The sequence below is a fragment of the Giraffa tippelskirchi genome, chromosome 4 (assembly GCF_054371585.1).
Source record: "Giraffa tippelskirchi isolate mGirTip1 chromosome 4, T2T-mGirTip1v1.2.pri, whole genome shotgun sequence".
Lineage (NCBI taxonomy): Eukaryota > Metazoa > Chordata > Mammalia > Artiodactyla > Giraffidae > Giraffa > Giraffa tippelskirchi.
Genome location: NC_137278.1, coordinates 203037050 through 203057513, shown reverse-complemented (window position 1 = coordinate 203057513; position 20464 = coordinate 203037050). Strand labels below are relative to the sequence as shown.

The 20464-nt window shown below is 43.8% G+C and overlaps 1 protein-coding gene, 1 long non-coding RNA gene and 1 other non-coding gene across 11 annotated transcripts in view; 1 reads left to right on the top strand and 2 right to left on the bottom strand.

The window, feature by feature from the left end:
• LOC145545502 (uncharacterized) overlaps positions 1-20464 on the bottom strand; it is a 43067-nt gene that overhangs the window by 5290 nt on the left and 17313 nt on the right. The window lies entirely within an intron of this gene.
• FAM227A (family with sequence similarity 227 member A) overlaps positions 1-20464 on the top strand; it is a 53199-nt gene that overhangs the window by 24612 nt on the left and 8123 nt on the right. For all 9 annotated transcript variants that reach the window (XM_081590101.1, XM_081590109.1, XM_081590105.1 and 6 more), the window contains 5 exons: positions 7721-7790; positions 10643-10737; positions 13726-13883; positions 15719-15871; positions 19186-19326. In XM_081590101.1, the coding sequence (XP_081446227.1) occupies positions 7721-7790; positions 10643-10737; positions 13726-13883; positions 15719-15871; positions 19186-19326 (617 nt within the window). The remainder of the gene's footprint in view (positions 1-7720; positions 7791-10642; positions 10738-13725; positions 13884-15718; positions 15872-19185; positions 19327-20464) is intronic.
• On the bottom strand, positions 1194-1300 carry LOC145504018 (U6 spliceosomal RNA). Its single transcript, XR_014052011.1, has one exon. It is a non-coding gene; the product is annotated as a U6 spliceosomal RNA (small nuclear RNA).

Below are 20464 nucleotides of genomic sequence, written 5' to 3'. Positions count from 1 at the left end.
AGGAGGCTCCTGTCTGCCTCAGGCTCTCATACTCCTGCAAGTTTTTCAAAACACAAATCTAATTACATTATCCTGTCCCCACCAACCCTAAACACCATCCTACCTCTCAGCCTTCAAGGCCTCAGAAGGGGCAGGGGTTCGATCCCTGGTCAGGGAACTAAGATCTTGCATGCCTGCCACAGGGCCTAACCAGAAAAACAGAAAAAAAAAAAGAAGAAGCAGTCAGCAGGAAGGCCCTCTCCTGCCTGCCACGAGACCACCTACCCCGTCTGTACCTCACAGTCTGCTGTCTAGGAGGAAGGGCCCTGGCCCTCACACTTGTGCTTGGACCTCACCCCTCAGCTTTCACTCCCGCACTTGGCACCGTTTTTATATGCAGCATCATTCCCCCCTCACCCCCATCCCCACCGCGGTCTGTTGGTTCACTCCCATCGTTAAACAGTCCTCTAGCGTCTCTTGCCTTTACAGAGAAAACCCACTTTGTCTCTGCACCCGCCGTTTCTTGCTGCCTGTCCCACAGAATTTCTTGAAAGACTCGTCTGCTCCCACATCTCTTCCTCAGCCACCCCATGGTTCCTGCCCCTGTGCTCCTCTGCACCTGCTCTGGCCAGCTTGGCCTGGCCCCCAGTCTGTTCCCTCTTCTTGTCTGTTTCATATGGCTGGTTGCTCTCATCTCCTTGAAATCCTTTTTTTCTCTTAGCTTCTTTGTTATCAGACTTTTCCAGTGTCTTCCTCTCTGGCTGGCTGCCCCTCCTCTGTCTTTCTTGCTAGCTCCCCATCTCAAACGTCAGCTCTGTCCTGGCCCCTTCCCCCTCTCTCTAGATATTCTTTCCAGGTGATTTCGTCAGGTCTGGTGGCTTTCTTTTCTTTTTTAAAATGTAGTTATTTATTTTAATTAGACGATAATTACTTTACAATATTGTGATGGTTTTTGCCATACATCAATATGAAGCAGCCATAGGCATTCATGTGTCCCCTCCATCCTGAACACCCCCCTCCCACCTCCCTCCCCACCCCATCCCTTCAGGCTGTCACAGAGAACCAGCTTTGGGTGTCCAGCGTCATATATCAAACTCCCACTGGCAATCTATTTTACATATGGTGATATATATGTTTCAATGCTATCTATTCTCTCAAATCATCCCACCCACCCTCTTCTCCCACTGAGTCCAAAAGTCTGTTCTTTATGTCTGAAAAATATGGAACGCTTCATGAATTTGCATGTCATCCTCGCGCAGGGCCCATGCTAATCTTCTCTGTATTGTTCCAACTTTAGTGTACATGCTGCTGAAGCGAGCACGGTCTGCTGGCTTCCCGTATGCCAGTAATGCCCAAATCTCCCTCCATACCCTGGCCACACTCAGGACTCATCTCGTCTGTCCAGCTGCCCAGTTGGCCTTCTCAGGAGGCCCTCAACTTAGCAAAGCAGGGGCCTGGGGAGAGGAGCCCTGACTCCCAGCCCGTGCGACACTCCTCTCCTGGCCCATGGCCGTAGCCTCTTCCTGAGCTCTGTTCTTTCACTCTTAGCCCCAGCTGGTCTCCACACAGCGACCAGAGTGACCTTTTTCAGACACACACTGGCTGAGGTTGTTCCTGGCTTAAACCTCACCAGCTTCTCCAGTGCCCCCAGTCCCCTGAACCCAGCCTGAACTGCTCTGCAGAATTCAGCCACCACCACCTCTCACTCCTGCCTCCTGAATTCCATTCCCTCGCTGCACTTCCTTCCGCCTCTGGAACACTCCAAGCCTGTGTCCAGTTGGGTCACCAGCTGTCACCTTTACTTGGAACGTGTTCCCTCAAGGTTCCTGAGGGAAAGGGCTGGCTCCTTCTTGTCCTTCAGATTCCAATTTTCTGTCATTACCTTAGCGGTGTCCTTGGCCCCCCAGTCACTCTCTGTTATCGTATTGCCTATAATTCCCCATACAGTACGTATCATGCTCTGCTATTCTTTTTCTTTTTTTTCTTGTCTGCATGGCATGTGGGATCCCTAGTTCCCCAATAGGGATCGAACTCGCACCTCCTGCATTGGAAACGCAGAGTCTTAACCACTGGACTGCCAGAGAAGCCCCCTGCTATTCTTCCTGCAGGATTTATATGTTGTTCAGTATCTGTCTCCCCCTATTAGAATATAAACTCTATGAGAACAGGACCTCTTTTCCTTTATCCCTCTTCTATCTCAAGCTCCTGGAATAGACTGAGCATGAAGAAGATACTCAACAATTATCTCTTGACTTCACAGAGGAGGTCATCTATGTCAACTCTTCACCTCTGCTTAGCATATAATGTGCTTAGTCACTCAGTGGTGTCTGACTCTTTGTGACCCCGTGGACTATAGCCTGCTAGACTCCTCTGTTCATGGGGATTCTCCAGGCAAGAATACTGGAGTGGGTTGCCATGCCCTCCTCCAGGGAATCTTCCCAACCCAGGGATCGAACCCAACCCAGGTCTCCCACTGCTCTATAAATGTCAGGAGGCTTCCCAGGTGGTTCAGTGGTAAAGAATCTGCCTGCTGATGTGGGAGACACAGGAGACAGGTTCAATCCCTGAGTTGGGAAGATCCCCTGGAGTAGGAAATGACAACCCACTCCAGTATTCTTGCCTGGGAAATTCCATGGACAGAGGAGCCTGGCAGGCTACAGTCCATGGGGTCCCAAAGAGTCACAAAGAGTACAACTGAGCGTGCATGCACGGTATAAATGTCAGCCTCCAGAAGTATAGACAGAACAGGCACTGTGGAGGGACAGCTGTCACTCCCAGACCGAGAACAAAATATTATTCAGTGTTTTTGCACTGCCTGTCACAACTGTGTCAAGCAAATGTATTTTCTTTGTACTGGAATACATAAAATCTTCCGACAGTTATTTCAGAAACCCAGCTTAGAGAGTCCATTTTCTGCCCCAGAAATAGAAATAATCAAAAGCTTTCCAACCTTAAAAGCAGCTGAAGTTTTACTGGGCAAACCAGAATGGAGGGAGTCATCCAATTCCACGGTGGGGACAGAGCTTCTCTCTTGTTTTTAGCAGACACACTTTCCCATCTGCTCGGGGAGATAGTTGGCTGTGTTCAAAATGTGCTTTTCAGTGGCAGCAATCTGTCTGGAAGTCCACAGTTGAACGGACGAGCAGCAGGTTTTAAGTCTTACCCTGTGGTCTGCCCTACTCCAGCTTCATGTTGCGAATTTGCACAGTGGGAATGAAAAAACATCTAACTATGTATCTGGCTTCCCCCATGAGGCTCAGCTATAAATAAGGGCTCCTACCTATTAGAGACTGAGTCACTTGTTCACTTAATAAATATGGGAGAATTGGCAAATAAGACCTTTATAAGGAGGAGTCATCATCATAGTTCTTATTTGCAAACAGTGGAAGCTAATCCAGCTGCTTTAAACAGGAAGTATATAATAAAGAGTATTAGTGGTACTAGTATTAGTAGTATAATAGTAATATAATTAGTATTAGTGCTATAATAGAGTATTAGTGGTACACAGTTCCCCAGGATGAGCCAGGGCATTAGTTTCAGAGGCCGTGCCACCAAGAATGATGTGCACTGACCGATAGAAGCGGGGACTAATGCTCAGAACTCCACTCTTCTTTCCTTGAAAAGCCAGTTGCTCCTCTTACAGTCTCTCCAGAAGCTAGAGTCTGCTTGGTCCCTCACTTCCTCACATTGCCCATTTCCATCTTAAAATCTCAGGCAGGTGCATTGCATCTGAGGACGAGAGCCTAGGTAAAATATCTGCGCTCAGCCACAGAAGAAGCTGGGAGAGCAGCTGAAGTCTTTAACTCACCTTGGGGCCTGGGTGTCATGTACATGGAGAAAAAAAAATGAAAGTGTTAGTGACTCAGTCGTGTCCAGTTAACTCTTTGCGACCCCATGGACGGTACCCCGCCAGGCTCCTCTGTCCATGGAATTCTCAGGGAAGAATACTGGAGTGGGTTGCCATTCCCTTCTCCAGGAGATCATCCTGACCCAGGGATCAAACCCAGGTCTCCCACATTGCAGGCAGATTCTTTAGCATCTGAGCCACCATGGAGTACATCGAGAACGTGTGACAAATAACACCTCCAGGATGTGCCATTTGAGTTGAGAACCAAAGGACGAGAAGGAGTCAGCCATTAGAAAAGTGGATGAAAGAACCTTCCAGGAAATGGGAATAGCATGTGCCAAAGCCCTGAAACAAAAGAGGGGTGGTGATATATTCAGGGAACAGTGAGAAGGCCAGTGATCCTGTAGCCCAGTGTGAGTGTGGAAGAGGGGCAGGGATCGATCCTGAAAAAGTAGCAGGGGCTATATCCTGCAGTGTCAGCTCGGTCACAGTAAGGAGTATGGATATAATTTCAGTGCTACGGGAATGCACTGAAATAGGGGAGTGACATCTGATTACTATTTTTAAAAGATCATACTGCCTTCTGAAGATGGAGAATATAATGAAAGGAGGGGACAGGATACCAGTTAGGAGGCTTTTGTAGTTGTCTAAGGAAGAGGCAGTAACAGCAGGAGGCAAGAAGCAGAGAGGCCTAGAGTGTGTTTTGGGGATATTGATCTTTCAGCACCTGCTAATGGATGGCTTTGGGAGTTGGGTGGATAAGAAGGAAAGGGAGGAGTCAAGGATGCGTCCCAGTGTGTGGCTTAAGCAGCTGAACAGTGTGTGGGGTTTGTGAGATGGAAAGTGTAGGGTCTGGGGTAGGAGACTATCAAGAGTTCAGTTTTGAACTTATTAACTTTAAGATGCCTGTGAGAGGCGCAAGTGGAGATGTCATGTAAGTAGTGAAACATACTAGGCTAGACTGAAGGAGAGGCCAGGGTTGCAGAAGAAAACAATTTCTACCCAAGTTTTATATATTTGTGACAAAATATGGAAACTCTGAGTGAGTGACCACCGTGGAGCCATAGGCAAGGCGGGAAGACGTGCTAAGCTTGGTTCCGAAGAGCTAAATGTTCGTCTAGGTGAGGCCACCTATCAGCTAGATAGCTTCATCAATCCTAGAGCAAATCTGAGCCTTTGTGTTCTTGTTTGTGAAATGGGCATCATGGCTGGTATTTTTAAAACTAATTAATTTTATTTTTGGCTGCATTGGGTTTTTGCTGCTCACAGGCTTTCTCTAATTGCTGTGAACTGGGACTCCTCTTGTTGTGGAGCACAGGCTCCGGGCTCAAGGGCTTCAGTAGTTGCAGCTCCCAGTCTCTAGAGCACAGGTTTAATAGTTGTGGCACACGGATGTAGTTGCTCTGTGGCATGTGGGTTCTTCCTGGACTAGCGATTGAACCCATGTCCCTTGCATTGGCAGGCAGATTCTTAACCACTGGACCACCAGGGAAGCCCATGATTGGTACTAATTCTTAAAGATTCAATACAGGGATAGGAGCTGTCCCATAAATTGTTGTCTAGCCATGTCCTGTCAGAATGTTTTCTCATTTTAACCAGAATTTCCTCAAGTTCCCGAGCAGAGGTACATAAGAGTCATTTAACAATAATGACCCAAATTCCTGAAGCTCATTCCTGTACCTGCTGATACCAGATCTGCCAAGCCCACGTCCCTCGCAGACATTTCTGGGCATCCCCAGATTGAGTGTCACAGTGGCTCAAAAGCTGGTCTCCCTGCTGCTCTGTTCCATCACAGCTAAGCCTTCAGTGTGCAGAATCTGAGTGGCAGGGTGACAGGTGGAACGGTCCCATCTCCACTGCACTGCAGTGGGAAGGGGGTCCCAGAGGAGTCTTAATTTATGCCCCCATCCCAACAACAGTGCCTCACATGCTCAGAGCGGGGGTTGCTGATCACAACACATGAGAGTGGGTGGGAAAATAATTTGGAGAGTCCACCATGTACAAATTTTCTTTGCGTGTATCTTGTTGTAGCATTTACAGCATCCCTGCATGGTAGGTCATTATTATCTTTATCTGACAAAAGGAGAAATAGACTGAAACTGGTGAAAACTTGCCCCAGGCCACATGACTAACTTCAGCTGATATAGAAAGCTGTCATTCTGAGTTCTTTCTGCATCATCCTACTGCCTCTCCAACAAATGTGAAGGTCTAATGAGTTCAACCAAGTCCATCTCCTTGTGACTATTCTCCGCTCCACGACAGAGTTCTCTGAAGCCTGTAATCAATGAGTGTGATGCTTCACTGAGCTCTGGGAGTGTCTTTTCTCTAACAAATCCAAGAAACCGCTTCAACACTGTAAAAATCAGCCGCTGTTGGACAACCAGCTGCATGGTGGATGGGAAGTCCTTTCAGCTTTCTTCTTCCCATTCAAATATCATATTTATGTAAAAGCAAAGTGATGATTGTTGAGGCTGGAGGGCTGCCTGTCTGCCACTTGGTGGGCCATCTGTTTAAGACTGCCAAACTCCCACTCATCTTTAAAGACAGAACGAAAGTGTCTTCTCTCCTTGGAAGCCCTCCAGCTCTGCCCCAAACAGAATCAAGCATTCCCACTGGGGCTTCCTAGAATACTCTGCTGGTACTGCTTGTGACAGATTATTAGCTGTTTTCCAATATTTGTTGTTTCCTCCCCCTGTAGAAAAGAGAGAGACTTCCTAGGTGGTCCAGTGGCTAAAACTCTGCATTCCCAATGCAGGGGAACCGGGTTTCAATCCCTGGTCAGGAAACTAGATCCCACATGCAGGAACTAAAGATCCTGCATGCTGCAACTAAGAACAGATGCAGTCAAATACATAACATACATAACATAATTTTTTAAAAAGAGAGAGAACCTGTAAAGAAAAGTTTACATTTCCTTACCTTCCTTCCATCCATGTGTAGCCATGTGACTAAGATCCAGTTAATGAGATATAAACAGATGTGCCATGTGGCAGTTTCTGGGAATCTTCCTAGAAAAAAAGAAAGATTCCTTCATCTCTGTCCTTTTCTCTATTCTGCTGCTTGGAATGTGAATGTGATGACTGAAGTTCTAGTTGTCATCTTGGACCCTAAGAACAAAGATCCTATCTTAGGAAAAGTGGAACAGAGCTGGAAGAAGTCAGAGTCCCTAAGATTTATCACTGCAGAGATAATGTATAAACCCTGAATTGTCTACTTTGAGACTGTTATATGGGAGAGACATTGCTACCTAGTTTGAACTGGATTAATTTCAAACCTCTGTCACTCAAGTGCAAACCTAATTCTGAGTTATATTACCTCTGTAACAAATATGTGGTACTTTCCAATTACCTTAGCATAATTGTGGTTTCCTAGTATCTTCCCTGCTAGACTTGTAGCTCCTTTCAGCAGGGACTAGGTTTCAGGTTTGGCTCAGTGCCAGACACATTAGTAGCTGCTCAATGAAATGTCTTCTGAAGGAGGTGTGGTGAGTGATTGCATAAAGAACCATGCAATGTCTGCAGAGCACTTCAACCATGAGCAATAACTGCGCTTTGCATTCATTAGCTGACTTAATCCCCTTAAGAACCCCGTGAGGAAACTGAGGCAATCAAGACGTTCATTGACTTGCCCAAGATCACAGACCACTGTGACAGGGCAGAGACTAGAACCCCAGTCTGCCTCAGGCCCCAGCTCACATGTTTTCTTTTCCCCATGCTCCCAGGATGGAGGGCTGAGTTGTTGAGCTGTGCCTGAAAGGTCTCCCTTACACGTCTTTGCTGAGAACAATGAAAGATACCTAAGAAATTGCATGTATACTTTTTGTATTCCTCTCACTACCAGTTTTACTAAATTTGTTCTTCTGTGATTTTTGTGTGTTTTTTCTCTCTCCTGGAGTCTGGTGATATGAATTCAACCAATGAGAGAGCCAGTTCTCCCCAGAAGAGTTCAGTGGATGGCCCAAAAGGTACCTTAACCACCCAAAGGGGAAATGTAGCCTTTTGATTTAGTTATTATCTCCCAAACCCTAGTTAATTATTTTTTTTTTTTTTAAACCTAATCTGCTGTCCTCATTTACACTTGTGGTTCTAGCCTTGGGTCTTGGAAGTAGGTAATATCTTATGAGAAGACATAATTGTCTTTTCAGTTCAGTTATCACTAATTAAGTTCTACTTTTGTGATAATGAGTTCAGCACAGTGTTGATATCTGTGGGGAAGGGAGATTGACGGCACTGGAAAAAGAAACCTAAGATATGATTACTGCTCCTCTCCCCCCTCAGAAAACAGAATTTATTGAGTTAGAAACCTATTTGTGCCTGGGTGTTAATTTATTGCTAAGTTGCTAAGTCACTTCAGTCGTGTCCTACTCTGTGCGACCCCATAGATGGCAGCCCACCAGGCTCCACCGTCCCGGAGATTCTCCAGGCAAGAATACTGGAGTGGGCTGCCATTTCCTTCTCCAGTGCATGAAAGGGAAAAGTGAAAGTGAAGTCGCTCAGTCGTGTCCGACTCTTAGCAACCCCATGGACTGTAGCCTACCAGGCTCCTCCATCCATGGGATTTTCCAGGCAAGAGTACTGGAGTGGGGTGCCATTGCCTTCTCCGTTAATTTATTGGGTGGGCCAAAAAGTTCATTTGGGTTTTTCTGTAAGATGGTGCAGAAAAACCTAAACGAACCTTTTGGCCAACCCAACACAAAGGAGACTAAGTGACTACATACGTCAGTGCCGTGAAAAGAAACTTCGTTATTCTCATTTCTAGAAATGGGAGGCATAGCTTGCCATGCAGGGTTATAGGAGGAAGCTCCAGTGTTGTCAGGAGGCAGAAGGGAGTAAGGGGAAGGCATAGGCCACAGCCTTTACTGGAATTTCCTTGGGAAAGGCCAGACATGACAGTGTAAACAGCATAGAATTGGCTATACTGAATAATTCTGGTGGGCTTCAGGGCATAAAGGCTGTCCCTAGTTGTCTGACACCTGGACCGGGTCGATTTAGGTCAGGAGAAATATTGGCTTGGTGTGAGAGTTAGACGCTTACTCCTTGGAAGAAAAGCTATGACCAACCTAGACAACATATTAAAAAGCAGAGACATTACTTTGCCAACAAAGGTCCGTCTAGTCAAAGCTATGGTTTTCCAGTAGTCATGTATGGTTGTGAGAGTTGGACTATAAAGAAAGCTGAGCGCCGAAGAATTGACACTTTTGAACTGTGGTGTTGGAGGAGATTCTTGAGAGTCCTTTGGACTGCAAGGAGATCCAACCAGTCCACCCTAAAGGAAATCAGTCCTGAATATTCATTGGAAGGACTGATGCTGAAGCCGAAACTCCAATACTTTGGCCACCTAATGCGAAGAACTGACTCATTGGAAAAGACCCTGATGCTGGGAAAGATTGAAGGCAGGAGGAGAAGGGCACGACAGAGGATGAGATGGTTGGATGGCATCACTGACTCGATGGACATGAATTTGAGGAAGCTCTGGGAGTTGGTGATGGACAGGGAGGCCTGGCGTGCTGCAGTCCACGGGGTCATAAAGAGACGGACACGACTGAGTGACTGAACTGAACTGAACTGTGAGAGTTAGATAAAGATGGTGGTTCAGAGTATGGCCTCTGGTTCATGTGGGAGATGTAAACAACTTTGGCCATTAGTTTGGCCCTATAATTAATGGATGCCAAAGAGAAGAATACAGAACCTAAGAAAACTGTGTTAGAACATAAACTCTTAAGTATCATTCTAGATTATTTCACATGTCATCAGTATTCGAAAAGTTAAGCAATCTTTTTTCTTGATGGAGAAAGAGAGGTGCAAAGAGGTATGTAAATTATATCTCAGTAAAACCGTTTAAAAAACCCTCAAACTTGGGGACTACTCATTGAGAGGTATAGAAAGGGTTCCAAATAGAGGTAAGTATTTGTGGGAGACTTTGCAAGTCCCCCAAATCTACATATATATTCAATTCATGGAGACCTATGAGTCAAAGAGGAAGAATTAAAGGAAATTAGAAAATATTTTGAACTGATTAGACACGAAACTCCTTTTTCTAATATGAAAAATGCTGTAGAGTTTCTTCTGAACACTAAGCATTCCACAAATATTTTAGATATAGTGATTTTATCTTTTTCTGTTTGAGTTATTTGTACTTTGTAACTATTATAAATAATGCTGCTGTGAACATTCATATGCAAGTTTTTTGTGTAGACATATGTTTTCATTTCTCTTGGGTATACGTATACCAAGGGTGGAATTGCTGGGTCGTATGTTTAACATTTTGAGGAACTGCCATACAGCATTCCAAAGTGATCATCATACATATTTTAAAGAATGTAAGAGGAGAAAAATACAGTATTATATTTACTATATTTAACCAGATAGGTTTACAATATATATTATATATTTACTATTTATATTCTATATTTACTATATATATTGTACTTATGATAGATAACCAGGTATTTACAGTTTCTGTTGCTTTTCTTTCGTTTCTGAAGTTCCAGGTTTCCCTCTGGAATCATTTTCCTTCTTACCTCCCCTCCCCCTACCAAAAAATCCTCCATTTAAAATAGGCCTGCTGGCAATTAGTTCTCTTAGTTTTCTTTCTTCCGAGAATGTCTTTATTTCACCTTCATTTTTGAAGGATATATTTTCTGGATATAGAATTCTGAGTTGACAGTTCTTTTCTTTCTGTACTTTTCAATGTTGTTCCACAGCCTCTGGTCTCAATGGTCTGATGAGAAATCCACAGTCATTTAAATTCTTGTTTCCTTCTCTCATCATAGCTGACAATTCTATTGATCATTTTTTGCTAATATTGTACTGACAGAGCATACCTATCAGACTGTGGTTTTGAGGAGACCCACAAAGCAAGTCAAGAGGATATCAGCAGCAAGAGAACTTGAGAATATGCTTCCTAAGCAGGTGAGCACGTGATTGCACGTTTCATAGTAGAGATGGCTTAAAAGGTGCTAGGAGTTCTGGCTAGAAAAGTTAGGTCTGTGAAAATGTCAGAGTAAAAACTGGGGTGTTTCTGATTGTAGACTCGGTTAATACAGTAAGGAAATCTCTATCATGTAATTACTGACTGAAGTGGGCACAAGTTTGAGTGAGCATTTAGCCTGGATTTCTCCAAATTTAAATTATTTGCTTGAAATTCAAGAGCCTGAGTGTAATGGAAAGAGAACCCTGGGCCTCCGTTTCCTACTCTATAAAACATGGACAATAATTCCTAGGTCCTGGTGTTCTTATGAGGTTTATCTGAGGTAGTGATGATAAGTAACACATAATGAACACTTACTATATGTGAGGTATTATACTAAACCTGTGGGGAAGGAAATGGCAACCCACTCCAGTATTCTTGCTTGGAGAATCTCACGAACAGAGGAGCCTGGCAAGCTACTGTCCATGGGGTCGCAGGAGTTGGACACAACTTAGCAACTAAACCACCACCATCACCATACTAAACCTGTGCATACAATGTATTTTATTTTACTGTCACAATCCTTTGAAACAATTATTCCTGCTATTCTTTAGTTTGTTAGTGAGGAAATTGATGGTCAGAGCATGCTGAAACAAAGACCCAGCACAGCCAAATAAGTGTGCATGTGTGTGAAGTTGCTTGCGACCCTATGGAGTATAGCCCACCAGGCTCCTCTGTCCATGGAATTCTCCAGGCAAGATTACTGGAGTACTGGGGTGCCATTTCATAATGGTACAGACTGGCCCTCACCGGGAGATGGGGCTTTAGGAATTATGGGACTAAATGATCTATGAGTTTCCTTCTGACTCCAGGTTTCTGTGATCCCAGTGGGATCTTGCTAAAGAGTAGTGATTCCCAACTAGGGGCAGTTTTGCCCACCAGGAGACATTTGGCCATGTCTGGAGGCATTTCTGGTTGTCACAACTGGGTGTCGGGGCAGAGTACTACTAGTATCTATTACATGGAAACCAAGGATGCCACTCAGCATCCTACAGTGCCCAGGACAGTCTCCCAGAGCAAAGAATTATCTGGCCTCAAATGGCTAAGTGCCAAGGTGGAGAGAGCCTGCTATAGATAAAGGAAATCTCATTAAGCAATTAAAATGAATAGGATTAGGGACTTCCCTGGTGGTCCAGTGGCTAAGACTCCACCCTCCAAATGCATGGGGCCCAAGTCCCATCTCTGGTTGGGGAACTAGATTCCCCGTGCTGCAACTAAAGATCTCACATGCAACAGCTAAAAAAGATCCCGTATGTTGCAACTAAACTAAAAGGACATGCCAAAACTAAGACCTGGCGCAGCCAAATAAATAGTAAATAAATACATGTGTTTTTTAATTAAAAAATAAACTAAAATAAAACAAAGTAAATAGGATTAGAGAATAATGTGGTTAGGTGCTGCTACAGCGTTTATTAATGAGACAGAATTTTTGTCTGGCTTAATTATAACCACTTCTTCAAAATAAATGTATTTAAAAAAATAACAAAAGTAGTACACAATCACTACAGACATTTTGGAGAAAAGGCAGAGCAATATAAGGAAAGAAAACAAATCACTGTCAGCCCCTGCCTGTTCTCTTTCCTGATCTCTATTTCAGCATCTCAAACACAGAACATCCCAAACAGACCTCTTGATTGTTCTACTCTGTCAACCTTTTCTTCCCCAGACTTTCCCAGCTGGGCAACTGGCACCTAACCCTTTAGAGTCATCCTTGACTCCCCTCTTTCTCACACCTACATTGACTCCATCAACAAATCCTGCCAATTCTGCTTTTACAGTATAATCACAAATTCCATCACTTCTCACCTCTCTCCCAACTCCCCAGCCCCAGCCCCAGCACTACCCGAACCACTGTAGAGGCCTCCTAAGTGCTCTTCTTGTCTCCATGCTCACCCACTGCAGTCATTTCTCCACACATCAGTTAAAGCGATCTTTAGGAAAAAATTAATCAGATCATGTAACTCTGCTCAAAACCTTCCCAGTGGCTTCAGTCACACTTACAAAACCCTAGCTCCTTTCCGTGACCCGGAGACCCCACTCCTCCTCCAGCTTCGTCATTTGTTCTCTTTTGAGCCATGTGGGCCTGTTTTCCATCCCTCAGCCACACCAAGCTCCTGTCTGTCTTGGGGGTCTCTTGCACTTGCTGTCCCCTTTGCCTGGAACATTGCACAGATCTTCCTTCCATTGTTCAAGGTCTGCCAGTGTCCCTCCTCCTCAAGGCAGCCTTCCCTGACCACCCCATGGAAAAGACTCCTCTCCTCCCCAATCTCCCATCCCACCACCCACACCTCTTGCTCTGCTTGAGTCTTACCTGAAGCCCTTATTATTCCATAGTATCATGTGCTCTCTTACTTGTTGATTAGTTAATTGTTTTTCTCTCAACTATAATACAAGCCCTTTAGGACTGGAATATGTCTTATTATCAGCTGAAACACCAGTGTATAGATCAGTGTGTATACATAGTAGTCACCCAGTATATATTTGCTGAGTGAGTTGTTAACATTTTAGGAACTAGGCTTCTAGTCTCTCATCTATCTTCTTTTGGTTGATTTATTTCATATAATTATATTTATCTTATACAATATACATAACATTATCTACCTAATTTTGTATCTTGATTTTTAGAATTACTATTGCATCTGAAACCGTATTTTAGTACTAACTCTTCATAAACATTTTAATAGTGGCATGCTGTTCCTTTGGGTAGAGATATCAACATCTCCTTGAACATTTAGATTATTCCAATCTTCTGCTGTAGTAATTATCACTGCAGTAAACATCTTAGTGCCTAAATCTTTTTTGCTTGTGGGTAATTTTCTTTAGGATAGCATCCTAAAATGAGTTCCTAGATAAAAGATATGAGTACTTTTACATTTCTTAATATATACTGTAAAAATGACAGTATCCTCTATTTTACTCCTCTCTCGTAGTCTTACCCTGCCTGCAAAAGCCCTCCGCTGACTCCAAACCTCTTCAACATTAATGGGAAGAGCCCTCTGATTGTGTACTTCCTCCTGAACTACTCCACCCTGCGGCAGCATGGCCAAGACCTGTTGATGGTCAGGAGAGAAAGAATCAAGACCATCCCATATCCTTTCCACCGTGGGTTAGACACACATCACTCCAGACCCCTGCTTCCCCTTCCCAGAAGCAAGAGTGAAGAGAGATGCATCCAACCCTTAGCACAGCACCTGACACGTAGTAGGGACCTGTCAAGGGTGACCATTGATACATGCCTATGGGTCAGAATCTTGCTCATTTTAATTCCAAACCTACTTCATGCTATGTGGGACTCTGGGCAAGTCAGATTTCCCTGTGTGCAAAATCTCTTCCTATCTACCATAAAGAATGGGCTACTTAGGGACTCTAACATACTTTGCAATTTACTGATGCCTCCCAGATGCTCACTGACCCCACAGTATATTTTGATCAGGAATTTTGGTGTCTAGGTGTGTGTTTCTTCTAGCATCCTCCTCACACACACACACCCCTCTGCAAGACCCATTGGCAAATTCCTGGCCCCATTGACATTTATCTGAAAGATATGGTCAAAACCCAGATCTTAAGAAAACGGGTGTGATATGTGTTGGCATCTGAGTCTTAGCAGTTTCCATAGAGGGTCAGAACATGGGATGAAATAGACCCAGATTCAGGAACCAACTCAACTGCTTACCAGCTGAGTGATCTTAGACAAGTTCCAGTTTCTCTCTGAGCCTCCTTTTTTCACCTGTAAAATAGGGATAACAGTACCTGCCTCATAGGGTTGTAATGTAGAGAACAGGTATAGCGCCTGGCAGGTAACAAGCGATTGAATGAATGTTACCTGTCAGCACAGCACTTTGTTATTTATAAAATGCTTTCCCTTATATCACCTCATTGTTCTGTAAGGACAGTGTGGTGTAGTAGAAGGAGCCTGGGTTGACGATACCCAGCCCTGGATTTAAGTCCCAGCTCAGCAACCCACTGGCTTCAAGATCTCATGTGCACACCTTCAACTCTAAGCTCAGTATCTTTATCAACTCATTCCTAAAATGAGGATAGTAACACCAAATCAATAGTGTTGTGACCAGGATTAAATGGCATAGACCTGGTACTAAAAAAAGTAGTAACTATCATTATTATCATTAACATCATCTGAGGTAGGTATTATTATCCCTATTTTATAGATACGGCAATGGAGGCACTGAGGGTGACATACATTGTCTGATGTCCCACAGCTCATGATGAGTGTAACTGAGATTCTGACCTGTTCAGAAGGGGTAGAAGGGCAGGGAAGGTAGAGAGAACTTTTCAACATATTAATACAAACATGAGCTAGAGAATCAGAATTGGACCTGAAAGGAAAGGAAAGTTGGAATCCCTTTCTACTCACCACTTTGATAATAGAGTAAGAATTTTAGATGATAGTCTAAAATAAGCACTTCCTAGGCCTTCCAGGAGCTTCCTAGGTGGTGTAGTGTAAAAAATAAATCCACCTGCTTATGCATGAAATGCAAGAGATGTGGGTTCAATCTCTGGGTCAGGAAGATCCCCTGGAGAAGGAAATGGCAACCCGCTCCAGTATTCTCACCTGGGAAATCCCGTGTACAGAAGAGCCTGGTGGGCTACAGTCCATGGGGTTGCAAAGGATCAGACACAACTTAGTGACTGAGCATAGCACACAGCCCTTCCATCAGCAGGAGGGGAGAAGGACTTTATTAAAGATGGGAGAGTGGCCGAGCCATGGAGAGGTTAGGCTTTTTCTTTCCCAAGCAGGCCATGATCAAGGCCATGGAGGGTTTCCTGCTCAGATTTCTAGAAGCAGGTCAGTTTCCCCACCCTGGCATCTCACCTCCCTCCTCCCCATGCCCTGGACATATCCCACCAACAATGCTGAGTCAATACCAACTGATGGTGTGGGGTTTTCCTTGACATGAAAGCCACTGAGTCCACCCTGACCTACGCTGATGTCATCAACCTGACCGTGAGCAACATGAAGAAGCGAAAGGAAAACTTCCACCAGCTGAACTGGCTTCACTGGAGTGAGTGGAATTATTTTGATGCGTACCTGAAGGAGCTGCAGTACAACTTCTCCAGGTATTTAAGGGGCCTTCGAGGGAAAGAGCGTGGTTTCAGCATTTGTCTATTGCAGCATGTCACACTAATTTGTAACTAGGGTCCAGCCCTGTAACCAGTGCTTTCAGAATGTAAATTCCACAATACCAGAGACCAGGTCTTTTTTAAAAAGTTATTTTTTCCGACTACAAAAACATTTATGCTCAATGAAAACAAATAACCTGGAAAAACACCTACAGGTACACATTCACATTGCCAATATTTTTCTATAAATCCATCCAGTCTTTTTTCCTGGGCACATATATCTGTATCTCCAGGGATGCAATCAGTGAATCTAGAATAGAAAATTCTATAGGACAAATAACCTGGTTTCTTCAGCACATAAAAAGCAAGGAAAATAGAAGAGGAGGGAGGAGGAGCTGTTATTGTTTAGAAGACACTGGAGAAATATATTAATCAAAACATTGTTTGGATCCTGACTTAACCAGTTGAGATAATTATCTCAATCATGAGGTAATTATCTCAATCATGAGATAACTGGGAAAATTTGAACATTGACCTGGTTTTAAGTGATATTAAGAAATTTCTTTTATTAAAGTGTTCCTTTCTTAAAGATTTTATAATAAGTTTGTAGTTTTTTTTAAAGAGTTGTGTCTTAAAGAGATATATAATGAAGTATTTATGGCTGAAATGACATAGTGTCTAGGATTTGCCTTAAATTAACCCATTTGGCATGGGGACAGGGAAGGAAAGGAGATAATAGATGAATCAAGATTGACTTCAGATTGATAACTATTGAAGCAACATAATGGGTAAATGATGTTAATTATACAACTTTCTTTACTTTTATATATGTTTAAATTTTTGAACACTGTCTTTATTTTTTTAATGGTGGCAATAACAATAATGGAAGATGACAAATGCCCATGTGGAATATTACTTGTAGGTAGGCTAGGAATCTTCAGGGATGTCAATTACCACTTGTTCCCCTAATGTGCCTCCCTTGTGGCTCAGTCAGTAAAGAATCTGCCTGCAATGTGGGAGACCTGGGTTCGATCCCTGGGTTGGGACAATCCCCTGGAGGAAAGGCACGGCAACCCACTCTAGTATTCTCACCTGGAGAATTCCCAAAGACAGAGGAGCCTGGTGGCCGCAGTCCACGGGGTTGAAAAGAGTCGGACATGACTGAGTGACTAAACACAGCATCCCTGATGTAGCATATCTGTTCGGAGCACTGGCATTGAAGTTGGACAGACTGAAGCTGCAGGTACAGCTCTGTCTCACCCTCTCTATGAATTAGGTCCATCATTTAGCCCATGTGAGTCTTGTATAACCCATCTGTAAAACAAGGACACTACTCACAGAGTAGTTGTGTGGGTTAAAGGAGATGTCTAGGTTGGTACCTGGCTCACAGGAAGTGCTCAACAAATGACGGCTCTTAAAGATAATACATGTGACCTCATTCCTTGAAAACTGCAGGATCCAAAGCAGCACCAGATCTTGCAGTTAGAAAGTTTGCTAATGGGGAGGCCTAGAGCAGTGTTCCTTAGAAAAGGCAATCCAGGGACTTCCCTGGTGTCCAGTGGTTTAGAATCTGCCTTGCAGTGAAGGGGATGCAGGTTCGATCCCTGGTCAGGGAACTAAGATCCCACATGCCTCAGAGCTATTAAGCCTGTGTGCTGCAACTACTGAGAACATGTGCTGTAGCTAGGACCCAAGACAGCCAAACAAATAAATAAAAATAAAGTAAATAAATATACACAGAAAGAAAAGGCAATCCAGGAACTATCTTGCAGGGGTCTCTGCTCTAGGTGGAGGAAGAACCTAGTCAGTACATGCAGATGGAGCTGTAATGAAAGAGCAGGATCAATTGCTGCTGCAGAACTTAGTTTCCTTGTGAGTCAGAGCCCTGATCCTTAAACTTGTATGGAGGCCAAGCACCCACAATTCAAAACACTCTTTGTAGAATTTTATGAAATATTTCGACATATGCTCCTGTCATACAAGCTAAAGATGCTCTTACTAGTGGAAAATAGGTGCCTAAGACAGTATTGCAGAAGAAAATGGCAACCCACTCTTGTATTCTTGCTTGGGAAATCCCATGGACAGAGGAGTCTGGCAGGCTACAGTCTGTGGGATCGCAAAATTGTTGGACATGACATAGCTACTCAACAACAAGACACGTATAGGCTTCAAAATCCCAAGAGATGACAATATAGGAAATACTGCTCAGTTGCTCAGTCGTGTCTGACTCTTTGTGACCCCATGGACTGTAGCCCACCAGGCCCCTCTGTCCATGGAATCTTCTAGGCAAGAATAGTGGAGTGGGTTGCCATTTCCTTTCTCCAGTAGAAAATACTATCTATCAAGAATTTATGTCCAAGTTTTCCTGTTAGAAAATGTCATCACAACAAAGACAAATGCAGTTCGCTGCTTGTTTGTCTCTCCACTGCAAGCAGAAGCTGGCTTCCGAAGGTTAGGAAAAGAGGATGCCAAAAGTGAGAATGTTGTATCGACACAATTTTTTCCTTTTGACTTGGGGAAAGACATTGTTGGAATAACCCCCGGTTCAGGCCAAGGTTAACACTAGTTTCTTAATAACAGTCTTTTTACATCTATCCCACAGCAGCAGAGAAGTATATGACACCATCTTAATTCACTTGAATATATTTTTATTGCTATTTTGACTACCTTGAATGTCCATAACTTGTTTCTTCATTGAATAGAGGTATACTCACCTTTCAAAAGTCAGCTGGTATACTTCCCAATTCCACTGAAAACCTTCTTCTATCATAATAGCAGCAGCAGCAACTGACATTTACTGAGCACTTCCTGTGTATCACTACCAGGCCCTGTGCTAATCGCTTGACCTATGATAACTCAATTAATCCTCAACACTACACTAGGTTCTGTTATTACCGTGTTGAGATGAGTACACTGGCAAGGAGAGGTTAAGTAACTTGCTCAAGGACCCACAGCAAATGGCAGAACCCCAAATTGAATTCCACTTGCCTCAAGTTCATGCTTCAGCTTTCTCTCCGATGGTTGGTTTTCCTCACCTGTCTTCCTAATTTGAGTACGTTCCGCTGAGTCAGGGACAATGTCTTATTTCTCTACACCTCTCAGGGCTGTATGACTCCCAGCACAGAGCAGGAGCTTGGTAACTGAGTTGCTGCTGTGTGGCCAACTTTCTGCTTCAGTCAGTTGCTCTTGACAGATGTAATGAATGAATCTGTAAATATCTGCCACTTTTTCTTGTGAAGATAGAGTAAAGAGTAAAAAGATAATGCTGACTCTTTAGTCTTTTTCCATGTGTCTTTGTGATTTCCCCACAGGGAAGTGAAGAATATTGATCAAAGACTGAAAGACAAAAAAAAGGCAAACCACATGTTCATCCAGGCGTCAACCTTCCTTGAGGACACTCCTGAAAAGAAATCTAGAAGAAGTCATCAGAGGGAGATTGAGTTTATTTTGAGGTTTGTTTGAACAAAGACCATAGGAAAAGTAGGAATGTGAACACTGTAGGAATTCTTAATACATGGAAATATATATATATAATATTTTTATATTATAAAAGTCCACTCGCTTCTATGTGTTAATCACTCAATTCTCACTTTATTTTTAGTATTATTAACGGTAACTGTAAGGGCTACCAATGACCTTGTACTTCCTCTATGCCAAATACTTGTACTTTATGAACTGTTTGAGTCAGAGCTCTTAGGTTGCACGTGCCACAAAACCAACTCAAACCAGCTTGAGTGGAAGGAAAATCTCATGGTTTTTGTAACTGGAAAGGCCACAGACAGACTGGCTTCAGGTACGATAGACCCGAGGGCCCAAAGATTTTTTCAGATTCTTTCCTTTTCTTTGTTTCTTTTAAAATTTTTAAAATTTATTTATGTAGGCTTTACTGGGTCTTTGTTGTTGCACATGGGCTTTCTCTAGTTGCAGTGAGCAGGGGCTACTCTTCATTGCCGTGCAAGGGCTTCTCACTGCGGTGGCTTCTCTTGTTGCAGAGCATGGGCTCCAGGGCACATGGGATTCATTAGTTGCGGTGCTCGCAGGCTCTAGAACACAGGGGTAGGGGGCGGCTCAGTACTTGTGATAGTTGTGGCTCTTGGGCTTAGTTGCCCTGAGGCATGTGAGATCTTCCTGGACCAGAGATCCAATGGGAGTCACCTACATTGCCAGGCAGAGTCTTGTCCACTGGATCACCAGGGAAGCTGTCTCCCTTTCTTTCATGACCCTCTCTTCCTGTGTGTTGGCTTGCTTTTCGAGCTACCTCTGCCCTTGAAAGAAAAGACCCTGATGCTGGGAAAGATTGAGGGCAGGAGGAGAAGGGGACGACAGAGGATGAGATGGTTAGATGGCATCACCGATTCAATGGACATGAGTTTGGGCAAACTCTGGGAGTTGGTGATGGACAGGGAGGCCTGGCGTACTGTGGTCCATGGGGTCGCAAAGAGTCGGACACAACTGAGCGACTGAACTGAACTGCCCTTGAAAGAAAGAAACAGCGCCAAGAACAGCCCCAAGCCCATGTCTTTATAATACATGACCTGAAAGAAAGAGACACCCTCTCCCAGCCTCCATAAGCTAAGCCTCATAAAAGTC